General features: G+C 50.2%; 1 protein-coding gene across 1 annotated transcript in view; it reads right to left on the minus strand.

The window, feature by feature from the left end:
• Positions 1 to 13,935, minus strand: part of ITPKC (inositol-trisphosphate 3-kinase C) — a 17,964-nt gene extending 4,029 nt beyond the window's left edge. Inside the window, exons 1-6 of the mRNA XM_055412106.2 lie at positions 12,656 to 13,935; positions 8,075 to 8,174; positions 5,330 to 5,543; positions 3,693 to 3,897; positions 1,385 to 1,486; positions 702 to 773 (exon numbers count right to left, since the gene is read on the minus strand). Of these exons, the coding sequence (XP_055268081.1) occupies positions 702 to 773; positions 1,385 to 1,486; positions 3,693 to 3,897; positions 5,330 to 5,543; positions 8,075 to 8,174; positions 12,656 to 13,789 (1,827 nt within the window). The 5' untranslated portion in view covers positions 13,790 to 13,935. The remainder of the gene's footprint in view (positions 1 to 701; positions 774 to 1,384; positions 1,487 to 3,692; positions 3,898 to 5,329; positions 5,544 to 8,074; positions 8,175 to 12,655) is intronic.
• Between the last annotated feature and the right edge of the window lie 3,438 nt (positions 13,936 to 17,373).

Below are 17,373 nucleotides of genomic sequence, written 5' to 3' on the forward strand. Positions count from 1 at the left end.
AGGGAACTTAGGTTCAATCCATGGTCGGAGAACTAAGATTCCACATGCCACAGAGCAACTAAGCCTGAGCACCCCCATCCCTGAGCCTGAGAACCACAACAAAGACCCCGTGTGCCACAGCTAAGACCTGATACAGCCAAAAATGAAGAAAAATTATTTTAAATGATAGTTATGGCTACAAAATCATCACAAGAGCTGGGAGCTCTTCTGCGCTCTGAACAGCACTCTATATTCGCTCAGGTCTACCTCAGCAGCTCCATAGGAAGGTACTATTTTCCCTTCCTCTATCAGGAGGAAACCGAGGCCCAAGGGGGTAGGTCACATGCCCAGGGTCACATGGCAGGGCCAGCCTTCATCCCAGGCCATCTGCCTGCAGTCCATGCTCCTAACTGTCCCCCTCCCTGAAATTCCTGATGCTGCTTACCCTGAAGAAGCAAACCCCCAAACCTAGGGGAGGGGCCTCTTTTTTTTTTTTCTGACCATGCCATAAGGCTTGTGGGATCTTAGTTCCCCGACTGGGGGTTGAACTCAGGCCCTGGTCAGTGAGTCCTCACCACTGGACCGCCAGGGAATTCCCTCAGGGTCTCCTTTTATAGCTTTGGCAGGTGACCCTACCAGCGGTTTCTCCTGAGGCCGCCTGGACCCACACACCCCCCCACACACACAGGGCCCTCTGTTCCCATGGCGGCTGGGGCTCGCACCTCGTGGGTCCTGAAGAAGGGGGAGCTCTCCAGAGTTTCACGAAGTTCTTCTAGGCGTGCCACGTACTTTCTCTGAGGGTGAGAGGGAAGATTTCTTGGTTAGTTCATGGACTTTATGGGTCCTTACCCACCTTGAGATCTGACTCCATCTCATTCCCCCCAAATGAGTGGGCAGACCCCAGCCAGGATGGGATAAGAGGAGCCATGGGGAAATGGGAGGGGGGCGGGATTGGAGGCATCAGGGTGGCATAGACAGGAGTGTAGCTGGTAGATTACATGAATGCCCACAATTCCTAGCAGCCGTTCCTACCAAGAGGCGGACTCTTTCCCTTATAATCTAGGCTTGATCGTATGAGTTGCTTTGGTCAATAGAACCTTAGAGGAATGAAGGTGGCCATTCTGAGCTCAGTCATTGAGAGGCCTTGCTTTTTCACTTGCTCTCTTGGCCTGCGGCTTCCACTGTGAGAACAAGCCCAGGCCAGCCCGCTGGGTAATCAAGCCAGGAGCTGAGACAGTGAGGCAGCCAGACATGACAGCAGGGCACTCCTGGACCTGCCAACCCTGACAAGACAGTGAGCAATGCCAGCCCCGTGTCAGCTGAAGCAAAAGACGGTTAACATGGGAGGAACAAGGATGTGGCGGTCCTACGCTTCTAAATTTGGGGGCACGGGTGTTCCGCTCACCAGGATTGTGTGGTTTCCATCCACAAAATCCTCCAACACTTTTGTCACCTGCTCCAGCTTCTGCGTCTTCTTGAAGTTAGTGTTGCAGGTCCCATCAGCTTTCTGCAAGACGAGGGGTGTCATGGCTTTTCCTTCCCACAACCAACACCAAGCAGCCTCAGACACCTCTGGGGGGCAACTACCTGCCTCCAGGCTTACTTTCTGTTCAGGGGAAGCCAGCCCACCTGGTCATATTCAGACCCAGGTCATACTCCTGAGCCACCAGTCCTTCAGGTCTGACTATGAACCCCCTGGTTGAACCGGTCTGGCCAAGTGGGCTTTGGAGAGGCTTGGATCTGGCTTTGAATCATGGCTCTGATACTTCCTAACTCGGTGGCCTTGAGCAAGTCACTTCACCTGCCTCAACCTTGATTTCCTCATCTGGAAAATGGGATTGTGTTAATATCCACCTCCTAAAGCTGGTATAAGGATTAGGAGAGCCTGAGTGTGTAGGATCCAGAGCACAGTACTGGGCACCACTCAATAAAGTGCCTAGCCGCTCAGTGGTGTCTGACTCTGCGAGCCCATGGACTGTAGCCCGTCAGGCTCCTCTGTTCACGGAATTTTTCAGGCAAGAATACTGGAGATGCTTTCGAACTGTGGTGCTAGAGAAGACTCTTGAGAGTCCCTTGGACTTCAAGGAGCTCAAACTAGTCAATCCTAAAGGAAATCAACCCTGAATATTCATTAGGAAGGACTGAAGCTGAAGCTCCAATATTGTGGCCACCTAAAGTGAAGAGCCAACTCATTGGAAAAGACCCCGATGCTGAGAAAGACTGAGGACAGGAGAAGGAGGTGACAGAGGATGAGATGGTTGAATGGCATCACCGACTCAATGGACATGAGTTTAAGCAAGCTCTGGAAGACGGCAAAGGAGAGGGAAGCCTAGAGTGCTGCAGTCCATGGGGTCGCAAAGAGTCGGACATGACTTAGCGACTCAACAACTCTAGGGGATCTTCCCTACCCAGGGATCAAACCTGCGTCCCTTGCATCTCCTGCGTTGGCAGGTGGATTCTTTACCACTGCGCCATCTGAGAAGCTCCCATACGACACCTGATCTTAGTCAAAAGGCGGAGAAGCGATAAAATAAAGGAGACTAATGTTATTTGTTATGTCTGAGAGAGGTACAAAGGGCCCCCTGAGTCATCCTACCAGGCTATGCCAGGTGCCCTGTGGGCAATGGTAACACAGAGGTAACAGCACAGGTGTAATCAGATGAGGGAGGCAGATACTGAATAAGATCATCATAAAAAGAGATAATATAAGGGAGTATAGGAAGTTATAAGGAGGTAAAGAGAGGCCCTGAACTAGTAGCACAGAAATCAAGGAGGGCTTCCCAGAGGAAGTGGAATTTGGAAGGAGACTGGAAAGTAGCTGAGAGTCAGTCAGCCAGGGGAAAGGGGAGGAGCAGTCCTGGCACAGGAAACAGCATGTGCAGGTGGCCTGTGGCAGGAGACGGGAGGGCCCTTTCAAAGAGATGAAAGTGCTTCACTGTGCCACCTATAGGGGCTTGTGGCACACCCACAGAGAGCTAATACAGAGAGGAAAGAAAGGAAGGAAGGAGGGAGGGAGGGAGGGAGGAAAATCTCTCTCTCTGCAATGACAAGGAAAACGCACCAGAACCATGCCATCTTTTGTAAGAAAGGGAGGAAAATGTAAGCTGCATTTGTTTGCATATACAGGAAGAAATATAAGTAACTGATCAAGTGGTTCCCCATGAGGAGGTGCGGGGTTGGCGGGGTGGGGGCACAGAACAGGAAGGAGAGCACCAGGGTTGGGAGAGAGATTTCTTTTACATTATTTTGACTTTCAAACTGTGGTGGATAGCTATTCACACAATTAGATTTAATTTACAAAAAAAAGAAGAAAGAGAAAACTTTTCTGCATAAGGAGGAAAAAGCCCATCTAGCTGCTATGTCAGATGATGGACCAGAGTGGGTGAGTCCAGCATCTGGGAGTCCAGGGAGGCTGGGGTAGGAAAAGATGGGGCTGGACTCAGACAGGGCCTCGGGGAGGGGGAAAGAAGGTGGAATCAAGAGACTTTCAGGCAGGCGGATAAACAAAACTTGGTCTGTGACAGACATGGCAGGAACAGAGACGCAGACCTCTCCCAGCCTGTTTTTCCATCCTCTGCGGTCTCCTGCTAGCTCTCCAAATCTGGCATCTTGCCCGTTTTTTCTGACATCCTGGTTGGTTGGTTTTTCTGTCCCTCTGTCTCAGACCTAGCTCTTAGCCCTACAGAAACAGGCCGGCAGCTCCTGGGCCTCACCTTGATGCCCTCAATCCGGAAGCCCAGGGTGGAGGTCGAGCTCACGGTCTCCCTCCACTGCATGTAGCGGGGCTTGGTGACCGCACACTGGGCATGCTCCTCGGGGGTGGGGGCCCCTGGGTCCACAGCCACCATCTTCTCATACATGTCCTTCCGGGGCCGGGGCCGTTCTCGTGCCTTCACCAGCTCCTCCTCCAGGTAGGTCCTGGGACACAAAGGATGTAACAAGGGAAACTATGAAGAACAAAGCTGGAGGACTTTTACTCCCTGATATCAAGGAGTGTTATAAAACTACAGTGTGGCACAAGAATAGACAAATAGATCAATGAACTGGGACAGAGTCCACAGACACACAGGTACATTCACCCGATTTATGACAAGGAAGGCACTGTAATTCAATGGGGAAAGAGCAGTTTTTCAATCAATGGTACTGGGTCAACAGGATATCCATATGGAAAGGGAAAATGAACCTCGATCCCTGCCTCACACCATATATAAAAATTACATCTAGATGGATTGCAGATCTAAATGTGAAAGTTAAAACAAAGCTTGTAGGAGCTTCCCTGGTACCTCAGTGGTAAAGAATCTGTCTGCCAATGCAGGAGACACAGGTTTGATCCCTGGTCCAGGAAGATCCCGCATGCCACAGAGCAACTAAGCCCATATGCCACAACTATTGAACCTGTGCTCTAGAGCCCAGGAACCACAACTGCTACTGAGCCTGCCCACCCTAGAGCCCATGCTCTGCAACAAAGAGAAGCCACTGCAATGAGAAGCCTGTGCACCACTAGAGAGTAGCCCCTACTCGCTGCAACTAGAGAAAAGCCCCTATAGCAACAAAGACCCAGCACAGTCAAAAATAAATAAATAATTTTTTAAAAAAACAAAGCCTGTAGAAGAAAACACAGGAGATCATCGTGATCTTGAAGTAGGCAGATTTCTTTAAAAGCTACTAACCATAATGAAATAAACTGATAAACTGTACTACATTAAAAGTACTTCTGTTTATCAAAAGACATTAAGAGGGTGAAATGGGAGAGTTGGAGAGAGAGAGAATGGTGTGTGTGTGTTTGTATCTCCAGCAAAGGACTTGTATCCAGAATATATAAAGAATTACAATTTATAACAAAAAGAGAGCCCAGTCAAAAAATGGGCAAAACGAAATAGTAAAATAGGCAGTTTTCAAAAGAAGATATCCAAATGACTAATCAATGCTTAATTTCTTTGGTCATCAGAGAAACAGAAATTAAAACAATAAAGAGATATCCGCCAAGATAGCTAAAAGTAGTAAAACAGGTAATACGAAGCATTGATGACAAGACAGAACAACTGGAACTCTCATACACTGCTGGTGGGAAAGGACGCTAGTACAACCACTTTGAAGACTGGCTTAAGACTTCCCTGGTGGTCCAGTGGATAAGACTCTGTGCTCCCAGTGCTGGGGGCCTAGTTTGATCCCTGGTTAGGGAACTAAATCCCACATGCCACAATTAAAGATCCCACATGCCACAAGCTGGACCTGGTATGCAAAATAAATAATTAAGTATTGTTTAAAAAGAAAAAGATCGGTCTGGTGCTATCTTCAAAAACGTCCACCCAACCATTCACCTTTGCCCCACGGCTGCCCCTGAACCTACCTGCTGCCCATCTTGCAGTCCATGATGGAGGGGTTCTCAAAGTCTGCCAGGAGATCTTCCATCTGGTTAAAGGTCTGGCCATCCCGCTGCACCATGCCATAGTAGGCTGGCACAAAAGGTCGCAGGGGGTCATGCATCAGCTGCTCCAGGCTGTGCTGCTCATACTGACAGAAACGCTTCAGAATCCAACCATCTTCTCCTGCCTGAAAGTTCCCTATGAGCAGCCATCAACAAGAGGGTCAGAAACTGAATGAGCCCCCTCCCCATGTGTCTCAGATCCTGGCCACCATCATCTTGCCTGACACGTCTGCAAAACTTTCTCTCCCTCCCTGCAGCTCTCAAAATCTTGGCCAAGGGAATGTATTTGAGTCAGTTCTAATGAGGTGGATGAACCTAAAGCCTATTATATTGAAGTAAATCAGAAAAAGAAGTATAAATATTGTATACTGATGCATATATATGGAATCTAAAAGGATGAATTTATTTTCAGGGAGGCAATGGAGAAACAGACATAGAGAATGGACCTATGGACATGGGGGGAGGGGAGAGGGTGAGATGTATCCAGAGAGGAACATGGAAACTTACAATACCATATGCAAAACAGGTAGCCAATGGGAATTTGCTATAGGATTCAGGGAACTCAAACAGGTGCTCTGTGACAATCTAAAAGGGTGGAATGGGTAGGGAGATGGGAGAGAGTTTTGGGAGGGAGGGGACATGGGTGTACCTACGGCTGATTCTTGTTGTATGACAGAAAACCACAAAATACTGTAAAGCAATTATCCTTCAATTTAAAAAAAAAATCTTGGCCAGAGTTGGTGAAGGAAGGGCCTAGTTCTGCATTTTTGTTTAAACAGAGTCAGACTCCCAGCACACTATGTCCTCATTTGTTTTGTAATTTTGGATTATGAGCTCACGCTCAGCGGTGAGAACTTTTGTGAGAGCTGAGTCAAGAGCATGACTCTCCAGAGCAGATTCGCATTTGTTTCAGCCTGGAGTCCCAGAGTGCTAACAAACGGACCTTGTTAATTCACAAATCTGGCACTTCCTGGGCCGTGCAGATAGTGTGGATTAGAATGACAAATTTTTACTGAGGCAGATAGTGTTTTCAGATTATATTTTCCAAAATGTCTGTAATGGTAATCATGAACCCTTCTCCTGGGGCATTTGTTTTGTTTTCATCATATGTATAGGATGATTAAAGAGGAGTTCATGTCCACATGCTCTTCTAGAATTTTGCCACTCCAATCAAGAAGTGGAATCTAATTCTTTAATTCTTCCCCCCTTGATTCTGACAGAATCTTGCTTCTTATGGCAGAATCAACACTATGACTTCAGAGTCTGAGACGCAGCCTCCACTTCGTTGTTAAAGACCCTTGCCTTTCAGTCCTGAGCTACCAAGTAAGAAATCTGACTGCTGAGGCCACCATACTGTGAGGAAGCCCAAGCTGCCACACAGAGAAGTCACACATGGGCTTTCCAGCTGGCAGCCCCAACGGAGAACCAGCCAACAGCCAGCATCAACTGCCTGGTGTGTGAATGAATGACTCTCCAAAGGTTTCCAGTCTGCAGGCTTCGATTGTCCTAGCTGAATTCGCAGGTATCATGGCGCAGCAATAAGCCATCCCTGCTATGCTCTGTCTGAATTCCTGACCCAAAACTTATGAGTGTAATAGTATGGTTGTTTTATTCCACTAAGTTGTTTTGTTTTTTAAACCACTAAGTTTTGAATTTTCTGTTTTCGGTTTTTTTAAATTCAGCAATAGTAACTAGGATACATACAGATGGCAGGCCTGTGTTGACAGTTTTGGCGGGGGGTGGGGGTGGGGACTTTGCCTTTCTCTAACTCAGATCTGAGGATGAACAGGAAGATAAGTTCCCTTCCCTTTGTTGATGGGAACAATTTGTCTAGTCCAGCCCACTGCCTGTTTTTGTAAAAAGAAAAAAAAAGCTTTATTGGAACACATTATCTATGTCTGCTTATATGTTGCAAAAACAGAGTTGAGTACTTTATATTTATTATCTAGCCCTTGACCAAAAATGCTAGATGCTTGGCTTCATGCTACTATGTGCTTAAGACACTGTGCTAGGTCCTGGACAGGGTAGGGAGTGGGGCGGACATTAAAGCTGTTGTTTGTTGTTGTTTAGCCACTAAATTGAGTCCAACTCTTTTCAACCCCATGGACTATAGCCCACCAGGCTTCTCTGTCCATGGGATTTCCCAGGCAAGAATACTGAAGAGGCTTGTTATTTCCTTCTCCAAAGGATCTTCCCCACCCAGGAATCGAATCCCCATCTTTTGCATCAGCAGGCAGGTTCTTTACCACTGAGCCAACAGGGAAGCCCCATAGCTGTTGTTTCCTGGGGGCCTACTCTGCTCCAGACACAGGATGGGGACAGGGACTGGTAATTGCCATTTAGGAGGGGTAGGGCCCCAGTGAGAGAAAGTAACTTGCCCAGGGCCATCCACAAATAAAGAGCAGAACTCGGATTCAAGCTCAGGCCCCTCTGTCTCCATGGTCAAAGATTTGCCCCCCACCACCCTGACACCAGGCTAACAGGAAACAGCCGTCGATCCTGAGGTATGAATGGCCCGGCCCAGGCCTAGAGCATGTGCCACAACAGTTCCAGGAACTGGAGACTGTCACTAAGCCCATTTTACAGATGGGGGACCTCTTTCCCGCCCAGGCATCTCTGCCCAGCCCGACCTGCCCCTCAGCCACCCTTCTCCCCGCCCGCTCTCACCAGAATGTCCAGACAGCTGGACCCAAGGGTAGTGTTTTCGGAAGGAGACCACAAAGGGCGAATACTTCAGAACTGTCTTCAGCTTCTTCCATGGCTTGTTCTGTGTGGGGCAGAGACGGTGGGGTCAGGGTTGAGGCCAGGAAGGGAGGGGGATGAGGCAAATGCCCTGAGAGGGAACCAAGGGGCCGCCTGGGGTCTTTCCAAGGGCCAGTGGGGGGTGCTTCCTGGGATCACTGGGCTTAAGATCACTGGGGTGAGCGAAACTCACTTACTTTAGTAATCATAAGCACCCCCCAAAGCCTCAGCAAAGGCAAGAAGAGTCCCTTTCCATTCATCTCAGTGTCATCACTTTTCTTTTTGGCTGCACAGCATAAGGGATCTCCCCCAATCAGGGATCGAACCCTATATTGGGAGCAAAGAGTCTAAACCACTGGACCACCAGGGACCCTCAGTGTGATCACTTTGTATCTGTGTCTCTCTGTCTTTCTCAAAGAAGTAAAGATAGGCTGGGTTTCGTTGTCGTCATCAGCAACACCCCAAATCTTTCCACGACATACACACTCCAAAAATGGGGAAGCCTGCTGTTCCTGAATGAAGTCAGATCTTCCAGGGAAAATGATAAAGGAGTTGATGGATAGAGGCCAAACAACAGAGAGAGAGAAGTAGAGACAGGGGACAAAGTGATGACAGGGACAAAGACAGAGACTGTGGCAGCCCTCACAGCTGCTCACCAAAGACCTCAGGCCTGTCTCCCTACCAGCAATACCCCTGCCCTCTTGAACTTAGCTTTAGCCAATGAAATGTGAGTGGAAGTGTCACTTTTAAGTGGAGTCTTAAAGCCAGTGAGTGACTCCATGTTCTTTTTCCTATTAAAGAAGGCGGGGCAGGGCACTGTGGGAAAAGAAACAGGAGCTGAGTGAAGACAGCATGGAGCAGGGGCCCCTCCCCTCTCCCATCGCTGCTGAGGGCCCATGTTCCATCCCTGGTCAGGGAACTAAGATCTCACAAGCAGCACAGCCAAAAGAGAAGAAAAATCCTTTGTTGCTCCAAGTCACTAAGTTTGGGCGCTGTTTGTTACTACAGCAGTCCTGACCTCCTCCCACTGACACAGAGTTACCAGAAGAGAAAGAAACGGAATGGGAGACACAGTAATGACAGAGAAAGAAAATGAAACATAATGCAGAGAAAGAGCGGCAGCAGCAAATAAAACAGAGAAGCAAAGAGAAGCAAGGACTGGGTTGTATCCTGTTGACTCAACCAAGAGCATCTCGAGAACCGGTTAGTGCCTGAGGTCACTGCATATGCACACACATGCCCATGTGTGCGTGCACACATGCATGCTAAGTCGCTTCAGTCCTGTCCAACTCTGTGTGACCCTATGGACTCTAGCCCACCAGGCTCCTCTGTCCATGAGATTTCCCAGGCAAGAATACTGGAGTGGGTTGCCCTGCCCTCCAGGGGATCTTCCTGACCCAGGAACCAAACCCGAATCTCTTACGCCTCCTGCATTGGCAAGTGGGTTCTTTAGCACTAGTGTGCACGCGCGAGCACACACACACAAATACCTTCTCTACTCCAAGCGCACACCAAACTCTTAGCAAGGATTGGGAAAACGAGTTGCGTCCAGAGAAAAAAAACTACATGGCTCATCTCCCTCCACCTGAGGGTCAAAGTCATGTTATCTCCTACACCCTGAAGCCCCGTTACCTAGCAGACATCTGATGGATGGTGGGAAGATCAAACAAAGACCAGGGAGTTGGACTGCAGGACTCAGGAAGGGCTCTTCCCTCCCTTCTCCAGCTGCCAGCCATGGAGAGGAGGTGATGAATGAAGGTTCCTGTTTACTAAGCACCTGGAACATTCCAGGTACAATGACAAAGGCTCAGTGTGGCATAACCCACCTAATCCTAAAAACACCACCCCAGGAGGATTGTTGACTGTATTACAGGGGTGGAAACAGACTCAGAGGGGTGAAGTCACCTGCCTACATCACACAGTGCAGTGTTGGGGTTCTATCTCTGGTCTGCCTCCATTGCCCTGGGATTATCCAGCACAGCCCTGCCAGATTACAAGCCTTGATTGAAGGCAGAACTGAGGTTGCCATGGTTACAAGCATGTTCCCAGTCATGGCCTGACACAGAATAAGAGCTCCAAAAATATAGTTTGGGTTGAAGGAAGTTGATTGAAAGTGTGTTTCTCTTTCTTTTAATCATAAGCAGATTCAGTATCTTCTTTATCTCACTCTTTTTTCTTAGATATGATGGTTAATCTGGGCTGTCTCAGATTTCATCATGCCCTCAGCTCACATGTCCCGCCCCCCCGCACTCCAGGAGGCCCTCTGATACCCTAGGTCTGGTCAGTCACCTTCTCTGGACTCCCAGAACCCTTGGGCTTCCCCCATCCCAGCCCTGACTCTTCTGAGCTGTCACTGCCTGGTGATGGGTCTGTCTCCTTCCAGTGGCCTGGGAGCTCCATGCAGGCAGCATCTGGGTCACTGCTGTGTTCCTGGCAAAACCAACATGGAGCCAAACACATAGCAAGGACTTGGGGACTATCTGTTGCCTGATTAGGAGGATGCACGTGAGAAGGAAGGAAGCAGGGAGGAAAGGAAGAAAGTAGCTGGGTCTTCAAGGTCAGATGGGATTTCAAAATGAAGGGAGCAGGAAGCGAGGGGTATACTGGGCGGTGGGAATGGCTTGAGCAACAATCAGAGGCAGGATGGCAGCAGTGTGTTCGGGGAACAGCGTGTACTTAGGCTCCGTTGCAACAGCAGAAGGGGTCAGGAGGGGAGAAGGGAAGCTGAACAGAGGAAGGAGACTGGAGACAGGAAACTCTGAACTCAGGACCAAACTCCTGGTCGCTATCAGGAAAGCCCTGGGGAACCATGGAAGACTCTGGAGCTGGGCACCTTCAAATGTTAGTCACAGCTGGGCCCTGGAGGCAGATTCTAGGGGATGTGGAAACACTGAAGGCAGAAAGGTTCCAGAGGAAGGCAGATGAGGAGGAATGGATCCACACATTATAGGGGTGAAAATGCCTGGGTTTTCAACTCAGTCAGAACTGAGTTAGAATCCAGGCTCTGACTGGACGAGGCCGACTCTAAGCAAGTGATCTCACCTCTCTAGGCCTTAGTGTCCCCTCTGTAAAATGGAGATAATAATCCCAAACTTACAGCACTGTTAGAAAGATTCAACGAGTTAACACATATACAGTACTTAGAAAAAGTGCCTAGCGTTCAGGAAAAGTTGGAATCTGTGTCTTCCAAGGTCTGTGACTTTGGATGAGTCTCTGTGCTTCGGTCTCCTCATCTGTAAAATGGAGATAATAGAATCTACCTCATAGGGCTGCTGTGAAGTTTAAATGAGTTGATGCAAGCAAAGAGTTCAGCACAGGGACTTCCCTGGCGGACCAGCGGTTTGGACTCTGCACTCCCAATGCAGGGGGAGCGGGTTTGATCCCTGATTGAGGAGCTTAAATCCCTTGTGCAGCAAGCTGCAACCAAAAAATAAATCAACAAAAGAGCTTGGCACAGGGTTGGGCATGAGCAAGTAAGAGCTGTTGCTTTTCGAGAGTTTTTTTTTTCCTTCATTCACTCCAGCTCAGCTGCTCTGAGATGCCAAGGAGGTGAGGGAATAGGGAGAGAGAAGAGCAACAGCAGAGCCCCAGAGGGTCAGTGCAGGCAGGATGGGGCAGGTCTGTCTCTTACATCTGCAGCCACATGTGTGAGCATGTTCAGAGAGCGAAGCATGTGGGGTGAGTGGGGCTCAGGGCAGACTCCAGCCAGGGGCCCCAGGACAATGGGAGGATCCAGCAGACTGACCCATGGGAGGCTCTCATACCTGCCTCTGCACTGACCCTCCCTCCCTGAACCTGCCCTACCAGCCCTCCTGATTCACCAGCAGAGAACCGCACCCAAAGCTAAGGATGGAGGATGTAAACAAGACATTGCAGGAGCACCCTGGGAAGCTGGGAGCAATGCAGTGGGGAGATGGGAGAGTCCTTGGCTGGGGTCCCTTAGCGTTTGGGGTTCACACAGCCCTTTGAGAATGATAAAAAAAATACTGGGCACTTGCTCCCTACAGAAGTGAATGAGCTTAGGGGTGTTGAAGGCTGATGATCCCTTAAGGCAGCTACAGGCCCCAGACTAAGCAAAGTGGGGTAGAAAGTGCACCCTTCCTGTTTCCCTAAACTAGTATTCTTTAAAGTCTGGCGGGGGTCACAGACTGTCCAGAGGATCCAACAGAAGTCACAGACCCTTGCTGCAAAAGCATGTGTATATACTCACAGGACTCACACAACTTTTAGGGGTTCCTGGGTGCCATGAAGTCGGCCAGCAGCCATCCATTTTCGACCCCAGGACTGGAGGCAGGGGAAAGGAGAGAATGAAGAGGAGAGCGCCTGGAGAGCTAGGAACCCTACTGTCAGAGGGAAGAGGTTGGTGGATGGAAGAGGTGCCTGGAGATAAAACTGCTGGTGGAGTTCTAGAGAACTTCTCAAAGGAAAGGCAGGGGTGGGGGAGTTGGGGGGTGGGCTATGAGGTCTGTGGGGGTCTGGCTCAAAGGCGGGGTGGGTCCCACTCACCCCAGACCTGTCCTCGGGGTCGCTGGCACCTCCGCCCCCAGTCACCACGTCATCTTCAGACTCGTCGAAAGAGGAGGCAGAGGAGAAGCCACCACTGCCTGCCTCAAGCTGGGATGGGGGTCCCCCTGGTCGAGCCTCAGGCTCAGGGGTCTCCGGAGTGATAATGAGGCGGGGCACAGGGGTCAGGGGGCTACCCTCCAGGTGAGAGTACAGGTGAGTCACCAGCTCCCTGTGTTCTGGTTCCTCTAATGAGTCATCTTGGTTGGGCTCCCCCAAAAGGCAGTCTGTCCTAGGCTCTGTCTGGGGTCCGTCAGTGCCGGGCTGTGACCACAAGCCATCCGTATCTTGTGTTGGGAAACCACCGGGGTCAAGCTGCTTCCAGGCTGTCTCAGTGTCCTGTGGTATCCGGGAGCCATCAGTGCGCAGCTCCGTCCAGGAGTCTTCGGTACCTTTTTGAGTCCTGGAGCCCTCGGGGAACGGTTCTTTCCAGGAGCTGTCAGCACTCCGCTCTGTTGAGAGAGGGACCCCCTCTGGCTGGATCCGGACGTTAGACCTGTTCTGGTGGGTGCAGAGGTTATCAGCCCTGGGCTTGGCCCTCTCTGACTGGGTCTGTGACCCATGTATTTCTAGTTCTGTCCAGTGCCCGTCAACCCCTGGCTGTGCCCAGAGGTTATCCCTCTGGGGCTGAGACTGGTGGTCAGTCCTGTGTGGATCAGCCCAAAAGCCATCTGTCCCAGTCTCCGTCCAGTCACCGGCTGTCTCCAGCTCTGACCAGTGGCTGCTCCCTCCTGGATGTGTCCGGAGAATGGACTTGCCTGGCTCCGTCGTTGGGTTGGGCCGCTCCGTCTCCGCTCCGAGGCCAGCTGCTTCAGGCTCAGCCCGTCCGTCGGCCCCCGACTCAAGCCCGAGGCCGGCCCTCTCGGGCTCGGTGTGGAGGTTGGACTCCTCGGTCCGGGCCCGGGGCCCGCCCCCTTCCGGCCGCCCCACCGGGCCCCCTGCTCCGGGCCCAGGTCGTTGCTGCCCTGGCTGCCGCCGCCGGCCCCCTCGCGGCGCCGCCAGTCCCAGGCGGGCTGCCGCCGGCAGCGCCTGGGCCTCCGCCTCGCTCAGGCTTCCCCGGCACGGGCAGCGCCTCATGCCCGTTCGCAAGGTTCGGGCTTCGACGGGGCCCAGCCCCTCCTGTCCCTTTAAATCCCGCGAGGGGTGTGGCTGGGGAGCCCCAATTCGCGGGTTCCGGCCCTCGGAGCTCCAGACCGCCCAGCCACGGAGGGGTTAACCGATACTCCCTCCCGGGGAAAGCCCCGAAGCCCCGCCTCGCCGGACGTGACGCAAGGGACGAGGCTTGTCTGGCTCCGCCCACCTCCTTCGGCTGGTGGACTGCGCGTCCCTGACAGGTCGTGCTTGTGGCCCTGGTGTCCTCATCGCGGGCGAGTAGATCCCTCGCTACACCCTCGCAACTAGTCCAAACTCGCCACACCCTCGACTGGCTAAGTTTAGTCTCCCTGTAACCCCCGTCGCCGAGTCCAGCAGCCCGCTCATTCTTCACGCAGCGCCGGGAAGGACTTTCAGAGACTTGGGAATTCCATTTGCGTCGGTTGAAACCCGCCTCTGATAGTTCCTAGCCGCGTCCTCTTGAAGGAGTAACTTCCGCTCCCAACCCCTTGTCTGAGCCCCAGACTCAGTTTGCTCATCTGTAAAATGAGGATACGTTACTTTATTGTTTGGGAAAAGGTGTGTTCAGTGTCACAGTAGCAAATTACTTTTACCAACTGGGAAACTGTGGCCCAGAGCAGTGAAAGAAATTGTCTTAAGGCCAAATCCTGGTTCCAACACTGACTTCCAGGATGACCTCTCCCAACAGATTTGTCTCTTCTGAGCCTCAGTTTCCCCATCTGTAAAAAGCGTTGTTATGGGGATTTTTTATTTACTTACAATAACACATTTGTGTACTTGCTTTGTCCCAGGAGCTGCACTTACCATTTTATACCCAAAATCTTAAAAGGTGGGATTATTGCACCAAGAAGGAAACAGAGGCACAGAAAGGCAAAGCAGTGAGTCCAGATCACACATCTGAGAATTCCCTGGTGGTCCAATGGCCAAGACTCTGCACTCCCAATTTATGGGACTCAGGCTTGATCCCTGGTCAGGGAACTAGATCCCACATGCCACAACTAATGAGTTCATGTGATGCAAAGAAGATGGAAGATCCTGTGTGCTGCAACTAAGATCCTATGCAGCTAAAGAGGTAAAATAAAAAAAAAAAGGATCATACATATAAATTGTATAGATTTGAACCTTCAGTTCAGTCACTCAGTCGTGTCCAACTCTTGAGTGACTCATGAGTGACTCCTTGTAGCACACCTGAGCTGGCTCTGTTTACCTCCAGACCTCATCTTATCCTTTTTGCCTCATTCACTCTGCCATTAACCTCTTTCCTATTTTTCTTCCATGGCAGGGACTTTGAACTGGTTGTTCCCTCTGCCTGAAACATTCTTCCCTCAGCTATTTCAGTAGTTCCTTCCCTCACCTCCTTCAGATCTTTACTCAAATGAAGTCGGCTCAATGAGGCCTTTCCTGACTGCCCTATTTATTCATTTTTGGTCCACACCAAGTGGCTTGTGGGATCTTAGATTCCAGTTCAGTTCAGTTCAGTTCAGTCGCTCAGTCATGTCCAACTCTTTGCGACCCCATGAATCACAGCACGCCAGGCCTCCCTGTCCATCACCAACTCCCGGAGTTCACTCAAACTCATGTCCATCAAGTCGGTGATGCCATCCAGCCATCTCATTCTCTGTCGTCCCCTTCTTCTCCCGCCCCCAATCCTTCCCAGCATCAGATTCCAACCTGGGATCAAAAAATGAGCACCCCCTGCAGTGGGAGTGAGGAGTCTTAACCACTGGACCATCAGAGAAGTTCTCTGAACCACCCTATTTAAACGCACAGCCTTCCCTCCTCTCCCTGCCCTTCCCAGGTTTATTTTTCTCTGTAACAAGTGTCACCTAATTACATATTCAGTTCAGTTCAGTTCAATTCAGTCGCTCAGTCGTGTCCGACTCTCCGCGACCCCATGAATCACAGCACGCCAGGCCTCCCTGTCCATCACCAACTCCCGGAGTTCACTCAAACTCATGTCCACAGAGTCGGTGATGCCATCCAGCCATCTCATTCTCTGTCGTCCCCTTCTCCTCCCGCCCCCAACCTTTCCCAGCATCAGAGTCTTTTCCAGTGAGTCAACTCGTTGCATGAGGTGGCCAAAGTATTGCAGTTTCAGCATTAGCATCAGTCCCTCCAATGAACACCCAGGATCGATCTCCCTTAGAATGGACTGGTTGGATCTCCTTGCAGTACAAGAGACTCTCAAGAGTCTTCTCCAACACCACAGTTCAAAAGCATCGATTCTTCGGGAATCAGCTTTCTTCACAGTCCAACTCTCACATTCATACATGACCATGGGAAAAACCATTGCCTTGACTAGATGGACCTTTGTTGGCAAAGTAATGTCTCTGCTTTTTAATATACTATCAAGGTTGGTCATAACTTTCCTTCCAAGGAGCAAGCGTCTTTTAATTTCATGGTTGCAATCAGCATCTGCAGTGATTTTGGAGCCAAAAAAAATAAAGTCTGACACTGTTTCCACTGTTTTTCCATCTATTTCCCATGAAGTGATGGGACCAGATGCCATGATCTTTGTTTTCTGAATGTTGAGCTTCAAGCTAACCTTTTCACTCTCCTCTTTCACTTTCATCAAGAGGCTTTTGAGTTCCTCTTCACTTTCTGCCATATACTCATTTATTTATTACATATACTTATTTATTGTGCTCCTCACCAAAAGCCAGTACCAAGAAGGCAAAGATTTTTGTCTGTATTGTTTCTTGCTGTGTCCCCAGAGCCTAGAAAAGTATATGGTAAGCACGTCACAGAAATTTTGAAAAGAATGGTTTTTCTATAAGAAATTTCTCTCATGTATAGAGCTCTTGTTCTGTACTGGCTCTGTGCCAAGCTGTTTACAGACACAATTTCACTGCATTTCTCTCTCACTAACCCTGAGTAAGAGGGAATGCCATGACCCCACTTTACAAATGGGGACACTGAGGCTCAGAGCTCTGCCGGCCTGTAGCCTCTGCTTGTAGTCACCAGGCTAGCTGATATGATCTCATGTACATGAGGCATGTGGTACCCAGCTTGGTATCATCAGTCACAGCTTTGTAGGATAAGTTATTGTCACAGGTGCTTTTTATGTATTTTGCCCCTTGGGGTGAGCTGCCACCTAGCTCCTGAGTCAGACCCTTGTGTCTAGTACGGTACAGGGGGTGGTTTCTGACTTGAAACTGAGTCACCTGGAAAGGGATGTTGGGCACACACCCAGGGCTCTAAAATGAGTCATCTCTTTACAGACCAATGAGAGGTCATAGCAGGGTCCCCCTAGTGCCTCATACAGGCTGGGAAGCTGAAATTCAGAAAAGCCTAAGGCTCTTCTGAGGTCGAATAGTACAGGGACAGAGACAGGGAGGACTGATTCCTGCCCAAGGGGGATAGACAGGGTTGAGGGGGAGGCTGTTCTCTGCGGTGTCGTACCCCTTCTTCAAGTGGTAGGAGAGATGCCCCAGCCAGCTGCTTCTATTCCAGACTGTGTGAAGAGGGGTGAGTCAGCCTATTGTGGGAGGAGCATGCTTTAAGCCTGTCCTCCTTCCCCCACCAACAACACACTACCCAGATGGGTT

Source organism: Moschus berezovskii, chromosome 22 (genome assembly GCF_049115385.1).
Source record: "Moschus berezovskii isolate FMDL1 chromosome 22, NW_MosBer_1.0, whole genome shotgun sequence".
NCBI classification, from domain to species: Eukaryota; Metazoa; Chordata; class Mammalia; order Artiodactyla; family Moschidae; genus Moschus; species Moschus berezovskii.